This window comes from Podarcis bocagei, assembly GCF_964188305.1.
Source record: "Podarcis bocagei genome assembly, chromosome: 6".
NCBI lineage: Eukaryota > Metazoa > Chordata > Lepidosauria > Squamata > Lacertidae > Podarcis > Podarcis bocagei.
In genome coordinates, this window is record NC_138130.1 from 32,625,452 (window position 1) to 32,642,420 (window position 16,969).

Sequence of the window (16,969 nt, forward strand, 5' to 3'; positions counted from 1 at the left end):
TTAGGAGAAGAAAGGGAAGCTCCCAGGTGAGACCTAGGAGGTTTCACATTTCTCTGTGTTGGTCAAGTTAAGATTTACCTGTGAAAGAGAACTTTATATGCCTTTTTACTTTTCATTTTTAAATTGTAGTGTATTAATAAAATCTTACAAACTAAAAAACAACAACCAACCACCTGCAAACCAGAGTAACCCCTTCTATAATTGTTTGATGGCAGCTTGCATGGCTGGAGAAGTGGTGTGAGCCCTTGGTAATAGTGTGAGCATCATTCTTGCCTAACAAAGGTTTGGGCTCGTGTCTTGATGCACATCCTTCTTGTCCCTGTTGCATCAGAGCAGGAGCTGATGTAGACACATGTCCGTGGCCCTGTGTGAAGACAGAACAATCCCCTTCTCTGCACCAGGGACTGCAAGGGCGGGAAATTCATTAAAATGCATGATGCCTGGAAGCTCGTTTTCCATTGATACTTCCAAAATACACTCTGCTACCATCAGTGAGAGAATGAAACATGCAATGTCATTTCTGTACAGATGTGCACAGGCACATACAGCTGTAGGAAGAACTTGTAAGTTTCACTCTTTTTGCTTCCCTCTATGCAGGTTTAAAAAGGAAAAAAATACACGTGAGTACATAATAACAAGTCAAGATTATACAGTTTTGCCATGTATACATACTGTATATACAGAAAAATAGGAACTTGCATAATGTTCACTTATTTATTTAAGAATATGTACCATGACTCACATTCCCGTACATATACCATGTAGCACCCTGAGAGTGGTGGGTCTTTCTTGGCTAGGAAGTGGGGTATACATTTTATCCATCAAGTCAATCAATAAAGAAAGAAAATAGTGAGATTTTGTGAGAAGTTGACCTAAAGTGTAAATTTTATGATTTTAACAAGAGGTGATTATTTGCTTGCCTGCTCTTATACCGGGGAGCTTGTGAACTAATCTGCTTTAAGGCTGTATGCCAGAATTGCCTGAGTAGAATCAATCAGTGACTCACTTGACAGCCATCCACATTTCGGCATGCTCCGAGACACACGTTGCTGTTGAGAAAATTTGGTTACAGTCACCAGAGATATTATCACCGTATAATGTTCATTATACATAAGCATTACTGCTAAGAAGAAGGCTGAGGCCTGTGAGACCAAATTTCTTGCTATTGTTCCTTGGAATTCTGACAACTGTACTGTTATCTCAGTCATTTATCACTTGAGGAGGAGGAGGAGGCGGCTGCACTGGGGGGTGTTCAGGGGCATCTCCTGATGCCACACAGCCTGGAGCACCCCTAGGCCGTGCCGGGTGGTGCAGCACCTCCTGATGCAGAGGAGACCAGCAGACAAGGGTAGGAGTGGGCGAGGTCATGGCTCAGAGACAGAAGAGCAGCAAAGCTGAGAAATTATGGGAGGAGCGGGGGAAAGCAGAGCTGGAGCAGCTGACTGACACGTTATCACTAGAAAACATTCCAGACCCCCCTTCTCCCAGAACCCGGCAAGCAGTGAAAGCAGGAGAGCAAAGAGCTAAGAGGCAAATGGCCTTAAGCAGCCGCTGTAAGGGTGCTGCTGCTGTTGGCGACTGAGAAGGGAAGGGGATCGTGGAGATTACTTGGAGCAACACCATTGTTCCAAAACGCTACCTTTCTAAGTCTCTTTCTGTGAATATTGAATAAAAGTCTTTGGTTAGAGCTTTCCCTGTCTTTCTGTCCCTGGCAGCTGGCTGTGGTGGTGGGGATCTGTTTTCCTGATGACTGATACAATGTCCATATTAGAAATGTTGCGGGGTATAACTATGTGGGAGACACTTTGCATTTAAAGTACATTATATACCCAGTTGATCACAGCACTCTGCAGGAGAAGGCTTCTTGCAGATACCATCTTAACAGGAGGTCCATTCTATACGATTCTGGCCCTTGAGTACAGTGGCTCCCTCACACTGCATCTCAGACAGGCCTTGTCTCTATTATCTTTTTGGCACACGCGCAGAAGCGGCGAATCGCAATGCGCGCGTGCGCAGACGCGCCACTGCGGGTTGCGCTTTTCATGTTGTGAATGGGCTTCCGGAACGGATCTCATTCGCAACCAGAGGTACCACTGTAGATTAATCTTCAATTTGCTACACACACACCCCCGGCCACTTTATCTCCAGCCGCATTTCCTGTAAATCTATGCAATGCCTTGCGTTTCCATTGGAAAATGTCCCTGTCCTTGCCTGCAAGCTCTGTGGGAGGTTTAAAATGCCACAAATTCTGCTGAGGGGTGTGATTCATTGAGCAAACAGTGCCCTGGAGTTGACTACTCACAAAGGAAGGTGCTACACAATTGGAGTTTCAACATTCAACTCTAAGGCATTCGCTGGAGCACGTGTTTTGGCAAGAGCCTCTCCAGTTTGCTTTAGAAGGAATGATGTAACCCAGGGTTATACATGAGGTGACCAGCATGAAGTCACATTGTGTTTACAAATGATGCAACAGTGATATGCTGGAAACATACTGTATACTAATACTGATCTCCTGAGTCTTTAGGTGCTTAACCCAAGTACTTACTATCTATCTATCTATCTATCTATCTATCTATCTATCTATCTATCTATCATCTACCTACCTACTTACCATCTGAATAAAATCCAGAAGGGATCTGCAATTAATTAGGAACACCACATTTCCCCCTTGGTACCCACTCCTGAAAACAGTGCATTTTAGAGCTAGTTATTTGACCAAACTCTTGCCAGTTTCCGAAAGAAAATGCCTTTACTGAGCTGCATCTCCAAGTGATGCCCTCTGCTGTTTTGGTTGGCTGCTACAACAAGGTCCTGTACTTTGTATTTGTGGTCAACCTCAGGTGGAAGACATCACTTGTTACCTGTTAGCTTGCCCCTTATAGGTAAAGGGACCCCTGACCATTAGGTCCAGTCGTGACTGACTCTGGGGTTGCGGCGCTCATCTCGCTTTATTGGCCGAGGGAGCCGGCGTACAGCTTCTGGGTCATGTGGCCAGCATGACTAAGCCGCTTCTGGCGAACCACAGCAGCACACGCAAATGCCATTTACCTTCCCGCCGGAGCAGTACCTATTTATCTACTTGCACTTTGATGTGCTTTTGAATAGGTAGACCCAAAATATCTGTTTCTGAAACCATTGTTCACACAAGAAAGCAGGTACATTCCAGCAGAAATTTTATTTATTCAGTTTATTTATTTATTCAGTTTATTTTGTATGATAATAATAGCTTCATAACACAAAGTGGCCCTTTCATAACACAAAGTGGTTCTTTATGCACCAGTTGCAATAAATAAATGAAAACTGAGTTTGATAACATTGCTATATAATTCAGAGGTTTATTTTGAAATCAAGCTAGGTTTAAGCTTGTTGGTGTCTCTGGTATCTTCTATATCTTACAACTTGGGTATAGGCTCATATTACGGGTGTATGTTCTGTATAATTTATTATTATTATTATTATTATTATTATTATTATTATTATTATTATTATTATTATGAATGTCATGGCTTTTGGCTAGAACAATAAACTGATTGATAGATAGATATATAAATGAAGACTGAGATTGTTCAGAGCCCATGGGATACTGACTGACTGTTGAGAGTTGGAGTGAGGAATGAAAAACAAGAGGGAGAGGGGAATAGATGGCGTGGCTGGAAACCTGAACCGGAGAAGCACCCTACGCTGCAATAATTTGTTGCAGGGCCACACTTATGATGACAAATGACTGGAGTTACAGACAGTACCGTACAACCATTCCTTGGCATAGTAATTATTCTGCAGCTCATTTAACATGAACGAATGCAGGGCCCTAATGCATGAACCGTCGACTACAACATGATATAATTTCCCATCATTATAGAAGCTTAATTATTATAAAACAGCCACAGCAGGTTGTGATGAATGAGTTGCGAAGGTTGGAAAGAACAGGAGTCATTGCTAAGATAATTGGGCATATTTAATAGAATGATAATTATACAGGTCCCTTTTGTTCCCAAGGTATGGCATTTGAGGATTGCAATGTGTGATCAGGACGTGCTCTCAGGCTTTAAATAAAACCAAATACTTGCAGGGAAAGGGTAACTGTGGGAAATCATACAAAGTTGGAACACATACAGCATGGGCTCTGTTTACAGCCCCCCCCCCTTTTTGTTCCAGGGACCTCCATTATCAACATTGCTCAGAATATGCTTTCAGGGGCGTATCATAGAGCATAGCTGAAGGTACTCCATGCTTCTGAAATTGTATTATACACATGCAAAACTCAGAATTAGACACGAAATCCCTTGATACCCCAGCTTTGAAATTTAAAAGCTACAAGGTTTTGACCCTGATGGCTGTGAAAATGAAATCGAAAGCATAGGGGAAAATCTAGGGAATGAGTAGGCAATGAATTGGCCTGCACAGTAATCACTTGACATGCCCCTAACACACCAGAGAACTCACACGGGCTGAATGGGTATGAAGGACCAGGAGAAACAGAATGTCCGCAGAAAAGAGGAGGAATCAGCCAACAACCTCGTTTCAGCTTTAAGTGAGAATATAATAAGTCATCAAAGTGAAAAAGAGGAGGACCTGTTTGCTCTTGTGTTGAATAAAGGTCCCAAGAAGTAAAAATACAAGCCACTGGACATGACATAGAGGAAGTAGCTATCTTATAATATTTATCAATGCCTGATTAGTAACACTGATGATCTTTACTGTGATCATGTTGGAGAAAGGACTATAGAAGACAGGAACAATTATTTTTCTTTATTTCTTTTGGAAATTGTATTGAAATGTATTGCGTAGGGATATTAAAACATATATTTGGTTTATGAGGTATTCATATATGCAGTACAGTATTTATATTCAAGTATCAATTATAATGGATAGTGGCTCAGCTGGCATGGCACATTAAAGTTACTATAGTTAATGTAATTTATGGCTTAATGTGACTGTGTGACGTGCTCGTACATACTGTTTCAATCTTTTCAATTTAATCCTCTCTCCACTTGCTGCCACCTCACCAGAAAACAGGTCGTTATTCTAGTTTCTTGTGTTATCTGAACCTGGACTCAGAGTTTATTTCCCCCAAACAAACCTTGGTTTGTGCTTGTGGGGTTGTTGTTTTTTTTTGGAGAAAAACAAACTATGAGCTTCAATTCAAATGTGGTTGAGTTTGGATGGCTTGTTTCCTTTCTGGTGCAGCAGGAGTGGGAGATGAGCACATTACAAACTTTTGACCAGTGTGTACCAGTGTGCTGCTTGTTCACATTAGACCATAGTCTATTTTAGCTATGGTTTAATGTGGCATGTGAACCAGAGCTGTGTACATAACCTTGTCAATGAGGTGCTATACTATATATAAAGAATCACTACAAATGCATGTGAATTGCAGAGAAAAAGCTATGCAAGTATTAATATCCTGAACTACACTATTATAAAAATCTTGTTCTACAGTGCATTGATTAGGACACGTCTTTCTAAGGTCTGATGCTAAAACAGTCATGATCTGACAACTTAACAGCAGCAAGACTGTGTCAGCAAAACTGCCTACACAGGAATCATTGTGCCGCAGGGTGGGAAATGCTACAAAATATTTGCATCTGTGAATGCTCTAAAAGTAGATTTCTCAGTAATTGTATGGAGTTATTACAACTGTATAATGTATTATAACGTATAACGTATGTTATGTACAAGTGAGTACGTGCAGTGAAAGAACCCCAATAGGAATGTGCTAGACACAAAATCTTAAGTGTTTGTTTGTTTTAATGGCACTTTTCTTGGCTTGAGGCCTGGAACACTTGGCATGAATTATTACTGCATTAAAATGCAGTTCTACTTTGGAAGAGCATTGTAGACATCCATATTTATCCTGTCTCAAATAGTTCAGAGCCGAATTGACCCTGTTTTCGAAATATATTGAAAACTTTCAGTACCAGTCTAAAAAATCTAAAAATAAATAAAATTGATGGATAAAAGCTACTGTTGCCGTCTCTTTTATTTGCTTAGCTTTCACAGATAGTGTGAGTTCTGCAATCTTCAATTACCTGTTAAAGTTGGGTCTAAGTATTGCAGCCAGTGTAATATGCTAAAATGGTATACCTGCTGCTGTTGATCATGGCTTTCTGTTGATAACCAAGGGCTAAACTGCGGGAGGACAATTTTGCAGTGAGCCCTTGGTAAATTACAGTGAACGGTGAACATTCCTGCTACAGTCAATGGAATCGGTCAGTGCGGTCAAATCTCTCCCCAGCCCAAGGCATTTCAGGACTGGAACAGAGGTCAATGTTTGCTCACAATGAGGCTGAAGTGCTAGCTAACATTAAATAGGCTTGTCTTTTTTGTCACATTAACACTACATCCACACCATACGTTTACAGCAATTGTATACCACTTTAAAAGTTAGATGGACCAAGAGACCGACTCAATATAATGCAGTCCCCTACGGTTCCTGTTCTGATTACTTCATCATCACTTTCTCGCCTCAGCTCTGCTCACAGAATCATAAAATTGTATTTCCCTTGATCATGACACCACACCATACCTCCCAACTGCCCCGTTTTGACTGAGACATTTTGGATTTACAGAATGCTTACCCCAGGGAGGTTCGCCTGGTGCCTTCATTATACCGTATTTTTCGCTCTATAGGACGCACCCAACCATAGGATGCACCTTGTTTTAGAGGGGGAGAACAAGAAAAAACATTCTCCCCCTCTCTGCCCAGCGCCCCTTCAGCAAAGCAGCAGGAGAAACGGAGCCCCTTCCATTTCTCCTCCTGCTTAGCTGAAGGGGCGCTGCGCCTTAGCTGAAGGGGCACCTACCCTTTAGTGAAAGGAACCTGAAGCCTCCGGAGTGCAGCGGGAGCTCCTGCTGCGCTCCGGAGGCTTCAGGTGGCTATCTCTGAAACCTGGAGAGCGAGAGGCGTCGGTGCACACCAACACCTCTCACTCTCCAGATAGCCTCGGGTTCCTTTCGCTTGTGGGGCTGGCAGTGGGGAAAGCCAAGCTTCCCTCACCGCCAGCCCCGAGGAACAGCGGGAAGGCAGCGCGCAGCCTTTTCGCTGCTCCCCGCAGCTTGTGGGGCTGGCGGTGGGGAAAGCCCAGCTTCCCTCACCGCCAGCCCCGGGGAACAAGACTCTCCTGGCTTCAGCAAAAGGAACCTGAAGCCTCCGGAGCGCAGGGGGAACTCACGCTGTGCTCCGAAGGCTTCAGGCGGCTATCCCTGAAGCCTGGAGAGTGAGAGGGGTCGGTGCGCACCGACCCTTCTCGCTCTCGAGGCTTCGCGTTGCTATCGCTGAAGCCAAGGAGCCTGCATTCGCTCCACAGGATGCACACACATTTCCCCTTAATTTTTGGAGGGGAAAAAGTGCGTCCTATAGAGCAAAATATACAGTATATTTTTTGGCGCCAGGCTAAAATGTTCCTTTTCAACCAGGCCTTGGGTTGATTAATATTCTACATGTGTCTATGGGGAGGGGCTTATTGTTTTGCTGTTTTACTTATTTTCACGTTTTTATCCTGTATTTTACTCTGTGAACTGTCGTCAGATCTCATGATAAAGGGTGGTATATAAAATAATAATAATAATAAAATAATAAAATAAAGCCATTCCCAGCTTCTGATTGGGTCCAATAGCAACAAAGCCCAGATACTGAAGCCAGGTACTGTCTTGATAACAGCATTCAAAACTCCCATTTTTCTAGGCGCATTTTGCGACAGGGAATTAATTTCATTAGCGTGAGCAGTTTCTGAGCTCGGGGTGCAGGACTACGCCTAAGATTTCAGATTAAAACTGCAGAGTGGAAGGAAAGGAAGACCTTTTTCTGCCTCCCCACTTCCAGCTACTCCCTGAAGCCTGGAGAAGAGACGCCTTTAAGAATATTAGGGGTGTGGGACGGGGAAGGACTTGATCATGTGAAAAATGAACAAAATATTTTAGATGCAGTTCATTCATTTTCAGCTTTGTATTCTTGATACAAAAAAGCGCACCTAGACATTTCATTGTTGCGCCCATAATCTAGGTTTAAGGTGCTACTTAGCTCCTAGCTTTCATATTTCCGTTTCCAGCACTGCTTGATAATTCAGTTAGAGCTTAAAATGCATGCAAAAGGAACCCAATAAGCATTCACGCTTACAGTAACTGGTAAGAAAACAATCACATTAGCGTAGCTAAGTCCTCAGCATGAAAACGATGGAACTGCAACTAATAACAAAGTTTGATTTTATTTGTTTGGGCTTGAACGGAGGCTGTTATTTATTTATTTTTGGCCCCACTGGTTTGCTTAGCTGTGCTAAGATGACTCTGTTATATATTACACAGAGACAGACTCTGGTACAGACTGGGTTGGAGGGGGAGGGATCTAAAAATGCAACAGCTTTGGGTGTCCCATTACCAAGCAGAGTCACCTTCATAGCTCCAAATGGCTTGTAATCTGGGTCATTAAAAGGCCATCTGCTCTTGCACAAACCTGCCCAGCTATTAAGATCATCCTCAGAGGTCCATTCTCCTAGTATCAGCAGCGATAATTTGAGATAGGGCATTTTCTGTTCTTGTGGCATCTCATCTTTGAAACTCGGTGAAAAATTTGCACAGGCTAGCTGTGCTGGCAGCCGAATACAGACCATTGGTCCATCTAACTCTGTATGGTCAACACTGACTGCAGCGGTTCTCCAAGGCTTCAGATTGTGGGGAAATCAGCTTCATATAACCAACATTCTTAACTCTTGTTTAATGCATAAGGGGGTTAAGACCATAGAGTGAGCTGTTCTGCCAGGTTTAGCTAGGTCACGCCCCCATCAGCTTGGGAGGAAGTGTCATCAAACTTTGTTCTTCCTGTTCCACCATGTGAGCGCCAAGGAGTAAAGAGATCTGAGCTGGCTGCTACAAGCTCAGACTGTATGGCTTAAGCAAGCCACACAGTCAAACCTTGGTTCTCGAACGGTTCCATTTTTGAATGTTTTGACTCCCGAACGCCAAAAACCCAGAAGTAAATGCTCCGGTTATTGAAAGTTTTTCAGAACTCGGATGTCTGATGCAGCTTCCGCTTGAATGCAAGAAGCTCTTGCAACCAATCGGAAGCTGCGCCTCGGTTGTCAAACGTTTCGGAAGTCGAACAGTCTTCCGGAACGGATTACATTTGACAACTGAGGTCTGACTGTGTTTTGTTTCTATACAAATAATTTAGGAACGTTCACCACTTTGGAGCGTAAGTTTTACTGCTTTTGTATTCTGACCGATGTATGGAAAAGAACATGAATCTGACCTTTAAAAGTTTGTAAGTAAACCATTTTTAACTTACCCAAATGTGTGGTCTCTTTCTGTGCTAAGGGAAGAGGGGAACTTTGGAAGGAACTTAGAAAGGGTGTTTTAAAAGTCTAACACTTTACTTTGCTGTATATTTTGTGATTTTCTATCTCTGCTAGGGTTCTCTCACCAAAGAGTACTTGCTCCAAGCCTGGATCTTAGGCATCCAGGGAATTCTCTTTATATTTACCTATTTTTCTTTAAACCAAATAAAACCAACATAGATAAGAAGTCTTTCCTAGCCCTGACTATAGATGCCGGGCTTTGAAACTGGGACCATCTGCATGCAAAGTAGATGACCTATCGCTGAACTACGCCGTTCTCCCCAAGATTCCACTTACACTAGCCCTGGCCAGCATGGCAAATGGTCAGGGATGACAGGAATTGTAGTTGTGGAAGTCAAATATCTGCTTTGCCTTAGGGTAGGGACAACTAGCTCTGCCAAGGGCAGCAATGACACATTGCTGGGGATGTGTGCTTCATCATATCCCTGACACCTAGAGTCTACCTGTAGGTTTCCCAGCAAATTTTAAAAATAATTTTTTGACAGTAAATGACAAATACTTAGTAAAGCATTTTAATTCATATTCTCAGAGAACTTTAACTTGCTTATAGTTCATGGTAGTTAACTTCCAAGACTATAAAAATGTCTGAAACTAATTTCATTTTCTATTACAGGCTATGCTGCAGAGCTAATTTTACATCTACAGAACATTCAGTTCTTGCTTTTAAAAATGATATAATGGGAAAATATGTTATGGCTGAGAATTATATGCATTTTCTTCGCCTCTGGGGAACGTTTGTGTAATCAAGAAAGACTTTTCATGTCCAGGGTAATCTTTAAACACACTAGTCTGAAAAATATATGGGGAAAGAGAGTGATAAACATAGTTGCCAGCTAAAAACACCAAACATATTTGAACTATATAAGAAGATTTACTTTTGGCTATTTGATGAGCTGGCACTTCAACAGAAACCATGTGGCTGTTTCTCAGAAAAAGGTCCTATTCCCTTTGGATTTGTTATTCTCAATTAATTCAGTTAGTTTTGCCATGGTTTTGGAATCCATTATTTGGCCCTGCATTAAGCATTCTACATTTTTGTTAACTGTCAGGGACCATGCTGAGGAGGGCTGCACTGAGGAAGAATGGTGGGAGCCACGGCCTCCTCCTGATCCTGAATCTTCCCAGGAGCAGGAGGACAGTATAGATTTGGAACAGTGGTTTGCAGAGGGGCATAATTTGGAAGGCGGAAGTTGGGAAATACTAGATGGGGAACAGCTAGAAGAAGAGACACTAGAAGAGAGAGAGAGTTAACAGATTCACAGTCCCTGGATAGTATCCACTCCCCTTCCCCAAAGTCTCAGAGAACTCAGAAAGTGTCAAAACAGAAAGCACAGAGACCACAAACTCAGGAATAATAGGGACGGAGGGAGGAGTGACCTTAATTGGGAGCACTGCCATTCTTGTTAGATGCGTTCTTTTGTCCTTCACTATGCTGTGGGTTAAACTACAGAGCCTAGGGCTTGCTGATCGAAGGTCGTGGTTCGAATCCCCGTGACGGGGTGAGCTCCCGTTGCTCGGTCCCTGCTCCTGCCAACCTAGCAGTTCGAAAGCACGTCAAAGTGCAAGTAGATAAATAGGTACCGCTTCGGCGGGAACGTAAATGGAGTTTCTGTGCGCTGCTCTGGTTCGCCAGAAGCAGCTTAGTCATGCTAGCCACATGACCCAGAAGCTGTACACCGGCAACCCCAGAGTCGTCCGCAACTGGACCTAATGGTCCGGGGTTCCTTTACCTTTTTATGTTTATTAAAGAAACTAACTGGTAAGAATTCCCTTTCGTTTGATCTCTTTTACGGCTGGGGGGCGGAAGCCAATTCTCCGAAGCCTGACATTAACCGAGAATTAGATGTGATTCAAAATGTGCTTCTTAAAGTCGCTTTTAAGAAAACTCCCCCAGTGGTGGAAAGGACTAGGACCAGGACTGTGTATCATGAAGGATTGATACTGACAGTGGAAGCTTCCCTTCTGGGACTAACCGTTCATGGGACGTTTTAGTTCTCATGGAGCTCAAGCCTTTGAATATCTGTTGAGACATCCATGCTTTTGCATTCAATTGGCCACACTCCTAACTACATCTGCATAGGATTCCGGGCTTAGTTTAGTCTTGCATTGATTTATTAAAGGAGGGAAATGATGTGGAAATCTCAAGGGAGTGCAGCGAAAGGTCAGTATAAGTAATGTCCTAAAACAGGACTCGCCAGCCACACAGCTTTACTTTTCTGCTATGCATTACATCATCTAGACTGTACAGAAGTAGAATGAAAAAGGTCTTCATGTGAGATGTGCCTGGGGCTGAGCAAATGGTCTTTCATGCAAATAAGGCAAGCCAAATGGTACACAAGAAGGGGCAAAACTTCCTAGTCAATCAGGAGGAAATAACTCCCCTAATTAGAATGTCTAAAAATCTTTTTCTGACTGTCTTTTTTCCATTCTGAGATCCTGGATGAAGCTCATTCATCTTAAGTTTCCTGAAAGTTAAATGTGTTGTTTTTTTGCACTTGGCTGATTCCATTTACAATGGAATTGAGCTATATTTTGCTCTGCTGTTTTTACTGTACCATAATTAACTGGTGGGCTGACAAGATGCTATCTATCTGTGCAATTTGCAATTTGCATTTTTTTTTTTAAAAAAGCAGTTATTTAGAGTCTCCTTCTGTCCCCAGGGTTCTTTCTTATGGCACAGAGCAATGACATTGTTTATGAGTAGGTTACTTAAAACAAACTGCGCTGATTATATAAGGTGCCTCCTACAGAAAAAAAAGCCATTTTAGCAAGCTATTTATTAAGCGTGTGGATAGGACAAGTAATTTCACTGCTGATGGTATTTACTGAACTGTAAAAATTCAGTTGCAACAGAAAAAAATAAAGATCTGGCTTGCTTTCTCTGGATCTTGCCTCCATCCATTCTTCTCTGACAGATAATGGATGTAGGGGGACACAGAGTTCCTTGATGGGGAGTTGGGCAGTAAAAGCCAACCCTGGTTTTTTTCTACAACACTGGTCTATTCCCTTTCCCTGCAAGCTTGCCTGCCACCATTGCCTTAGCTCAGGGCCCTAAGTTGTCAAAAGCCAATTTCGTCCTCTAACACCTGCCATGAAGAATCAGAAAAAGGTTAGACTGTCAGGAGGAAGCCATTTTATTTTACAGCTATTTAAAAAATGCTGAGGTTACTGGAAAACCACTGTCAAAGTCCAAATTGTCAACCACCCCTACATTTTGTCACTGAACTGCTGTATATTATTTTCCACCTTTTCCCCCTCTCTTTGTCCATTTTAAATTTGTCCACCCTGAAGTGTTGAGTTTATCAATAATGCAAGAAAGACAAAAATACAGCTACAAAGGGATTACAGTAACTTATTATGTACTTTGTGTTGTTTAAATTGCCATTTTATGTTGTGAAGTGCCCTGAGATCTACAGGTATGGGGCAGCTATACAAATTTAATAAATCATCATTATTACCATCATCTTTTATATGACCTCTCAGCTGTAAGTACCATTGAGTTTATGCTGGTTTAGTCCCAGGTGGCGTTCGAAACTCCCATTGTTCTAGGCGTGTTTTGTGACAAGGAATTTCATTAGCGTGAGCAGTTTCTGAGCTCTGGGTGCAGTAAGGTAAAGGTAAGGGTAAAAGAACATTGGACGGTTAAGTCCAGTCAAAGGTGACTATGGGGTGCGATGCTCATCTCGCTTTACAGGCCGAGGGAGCCAGCGTTTGTCCACAGACAGATTTCCGGTTCATGTGGCCAGCATGACTAAACTGTTTCTGGTGCAACGGAACACCGTGACGGAAACCAGAGTGCACGGAAACGCTGTTTACCTTCCCAACGCAGCGGTACTGCACCCAAGATTTCAAATTAAAACTGCAGAGTGGAAGGAAAGGAGGACCTTTTTCTGCCTCCCCCCTTCCAGTCACTCTATGAAGACCGGAGAAGAGACTCTTAAAAATATTAGGGGGGCAGGCAGGGGAAGCATGGCTTTGGTTTGGGGTTTTTTTGCAGTATTCAGATGAGGACTAGACGGTGTGAAAAATGAATATTAGATTTTAGCTGCAGTTCATTCATTTCCAGCTTTGTATTATTGTTATTTTTAAAGTGTGCTTAGACATTCCATTGTTGCGCCCATAATCTAGGTTTAAGATGCCATTTAGCTCCTAGCTTTCATATCTCAGTCTCTAACACTGCTCCCGGGTCAATAGATACATGAATTAAGCCTCAGTCCGTCCCCCCCCCCCCATATTATATATACAGCAGGAGTGGGGAACCTTTGACACTCCTGCCATGTTGTTGAACTACAACTCCCATCCTCCCTGGTCACAGGCCATGCTTGCTGGGGCAGATGGGAGTTGTAGTTCAGCAACATCTGGCGGGCCAAAGGTTCCTCACACAGTAACTGCGCAGCTCAATGCAGAGTTCTGCACATCCACTTATTTTGAACTGAATGGCTTTTAATCACGCCTAATTTTGAGTAGGATCTAGCTGCATATTACTAGCAGAGCCACTCTGGGCACCTTTCAGCATCTACAAAAATATGCAGATATGAGACCCTCCATGTGCCCCTATTTTCTAGGGACAGTTCTGGATTTACAGAAGCCATCCCAATTTCTCATTTGATCTCAGAATGTCCCACTTTTCCTTAGGATGGCCCTATTTTCATCAGAGAAATGTTGGAGGGTATGGAGTTATCTGACCCCTGAGCCATCTGAAGACAGCCCTGTATAGGGCCCTAACGTGGTTTTTTTATGCTCAATGTTTTATTATGTTTTTCTTTATGTTGGAAGCAGCCCGGAGTGGCTGGGGCAACCCAGTCAGAAGGACGGGGTACGACTACTACTACTACTACTATTAGATAGGATGGCCCTATTTTCATTGGAGAAATGTTGGACGGTATGAGATTTTCGTTCATTGGGAAGCCGCAGCATATGACAAGCTTTAGTAAGGAGCACATGTAAATAAATAGGAACGAGCGCAAAGAAGGGCTCCCACCTGCTTGGAAAATCCCACACGCAGCTCCTTCTTTCAGGTGTAGATACGGAAATGCACTGTGCACGCGATCCGCGCCCACACGTTCACGCGGAGGGGGGATGAGGAGACTCTAGATTGAACTCACACGCCTCGAACCCAAAGTTGGCGCTTGTCCAGAGAAGCAAAGCGCACCGCCCTTTGAACTAGGCTCCATTTTTTCCGCCCCTGCTTTGCCCCGCTGGACTCGGGAAGCTCCTCCTGGAAGGGGCGGCTCCGCGAAACCCGGCAGCTCACGGGCCGGGGCTTAGCAACCGCGGCGTCTCCCGTGTCAACGAAAGAAAGAAGCGGGGCGGCGGCGCCACCGTGGAACTCCTCGCTGGCGCGTCACAATGGGATGGAAGCGACCGGGGGGCTCGAAGCAGGTGAGGCGGGGCGCCTGCAGGGGGCGCACGGGAGCAGCCCCCTCTCGGGTGGGGGCTTCTTCCCACGGTCGGTTGAAGGCTTCCAGCTCTGGCTGGTTCGCCCCACGGGGCCCCTATCCTCCTGTCCCCCCCCCCCCCATCGCCCTGAAGACAGATTTCCCTCTCTGCGCCTGTGCCAAGTTGGGGCGCTGGGCACTTGATTGATGCGAACGACACAAAATGAGTGAGGTCCTTATTCATTTTATAGAAACATAGAATTGTAAGGGATGCCCGAGGATCATCTAGTCCAACCCTTTGCAATACAAGAATCTTTTGCCCAGCTTAGGGATGAAGAGCCTCATGCTCTACTGGCTGAGCTGTCTTAAAGGCAACTGTTGTGATTCGTCACTGTTGTTGGTAAAGGTAATTGGACCCCTGACCATTAGGTCCAGTCGTGGCCGACTCTGGGGTTGCGGCGCTCATCTCGCTTTATTGGCCGACAGCTTCCAGGTCATGTGGCCAGCATGACTAAGCTGCTTCTGGCGAACCAGAGCAGCGCACGGAAATGCTGTTTACCTTCCCGCCAGAGGGGTACCTATTTATCTGCTTGCACTTTGACGTGCTTTCGAACTGCTAGGTTGGCAGGAGCAGGGACTGAGCAACGGGAGCTCACCCCATCATGGGGATTCGAACCGCTGACCTTCTGATCGGCAAGTCCTAGGCTCTGTGGTTTAACCCACAGCACCACCCACGTCCCTACTGTTGTTGGTAGTTTTACATTAATTCTCCTTGTGCTTTGGAGTGTGTGTGATAGCAGTCTACCTGGAATCATAGAATGGTAGAGCTGGAAGGGACCCCAAGTGTCATCCAGTCTAGCCCCCTGCAATGCAGGAATCTTTTGCCCAACGTGAGGCTCGAACCCACTACCCTGACATTAAGAGTCTCATGCTGTACCGACTGAGCCACGTGTATACACATATACACAAGGTTACTATAGAATCAAAGCTTTAGAGCTTGATGTTTTTATTATGTTTTTAGATATGCTGTAAGCTGCCCAGAGTGGCTGCACAAATCCAGCCAGATGGGCTGAGTATAAATAATAAAATTATTATTGTTATTATTAGTGATACTATTATTAGCTCAGGAATTATTATTATTATTTATTGTTTACCTGCCCTTTACTCTAAGGTCACAGGGTGTGTAACAACAAAATATTAGAAATGGTCCAAAGCAACTTCTAGTTGTGTCCTAGGGTGTCCTAAAAATATACAGCTCAAGCATCAAAAGGCTGGGTGAAGAGGTAGATATAGTTTTGACAGGCCCAAGCCCTGAAGGTGGGCCTTGTACCTTTAATATGGTTGCATAAATATGGGGGCATTTGTGAAGTGCAGGTTTTCCCTGCACAGTTCTGCAGCAGGAGGACAAACTATGCTCTTGGGAAACCTCCCTTTCACAGCTTTGACATCTTGAGTCTGCTCAGAAATAATTCTTGTTTGAATATAGGCTGCAGTCCTGACCATAGCTACTCAGAAGTCCAATTGAACTTAATGGGGTTTACTCCCAGGCATGCTTGGTTTGATGTGAAGATTGGGGGGGGGGGGAACTTAACATGGATAATTCTAAGCCAAAACCTGAAAGTGGGAGGTATAAAATTGCCAGAGCAGTTCAGGTAAAGAAACTTGAGCTTTTCACTCTTAATTCCTTAGAGGGAAAGAGCTGGAAGCCATATGGACCAAGCAAATAATGTGGATAAATGAGGAATCTTTTGTGAGCAGATTTCCAACCTTGTATATTTACATTTCAGGTAATAAATTGGGAAATCTAGTCACAGAACTCCCACACAAGATTTATTTCAGCCCTCAACCATGCTTTGCTGATAAGTGGGTAACGGTAGTAGCATGTAGTCAACTTTCTACTTCTAGGCCGCAATGTAGTTATTGAGATGTTTTCTCCCACAGAAATGGGCTTGGTGACAAATGTAAGCAGGAATTCAGTTCTATACATGTTCCCTCTTTGAATTTATGCCACACCCTCAATTCTACACCTCCAATTGGTATAACCTGAACATAGAATGTGAAATTGTTTAGAGTGGAATCATTTTCTCTGGGAAATGGAAATACAGTAGGTCTGTCTAAACCTGGAAAACTAAGCCAAACTGCTCTCCCTCCCCACTGCCAGGTTGGATTCAAAAAGCTCTATGTGGGCAACCTCCCAAGTTTCACTGAATTTTGTGTGGACTCTTGCCAGTTTATTACTTT

At 43.7% G+C, this 16,969-nt stretch overlaps 1 protein-coding gene and 1 long non-coding RNA gene across 4 annotated transcripts in view; one reads left to right on the plus strand and one right to left on the minus strand.

The window, feature by feature from the left end:
• Positions 1 to 102: 102 nt before the first annotated feature.
• On the minus strand, positions 103 to 14,466 carry LOC308588900. Its single transcript, XR_014008965.1, has 2 exons — positions 14,332 to 14,466; positions 103 to 364 (listed from the first exon to the last, which is right to left on the minus strand). It is a non-coding gene; the product is annotated as an uncharacterized lncRNA (long non-coding RNA).
• A 139-nt stretch (positions 14,467 to 14,605) lies between these two features.
• Positions 14,606 to 16,969, plus strand: part of VWA3B (von Willebrand factor A domain containing 3B) — a 73,895-nt gene continuing 71,531 nt past the window's right edge. For 2 of the 3 annotated variants that reach the window (XM_081197538.1, XM_081197539.1), the window contains exon 1: positions 14,606 to 14,732. In XM_081197538.1, coding sequence (XP_081053664.1) covers positions 14,705 to 14,732 — 28 coding nt within the window. In that variant the 5' untranslated portion in view covers positions 14,606 to 14,704. The other variant, XM_081197540.1, reaches the window with a different exon arrangement.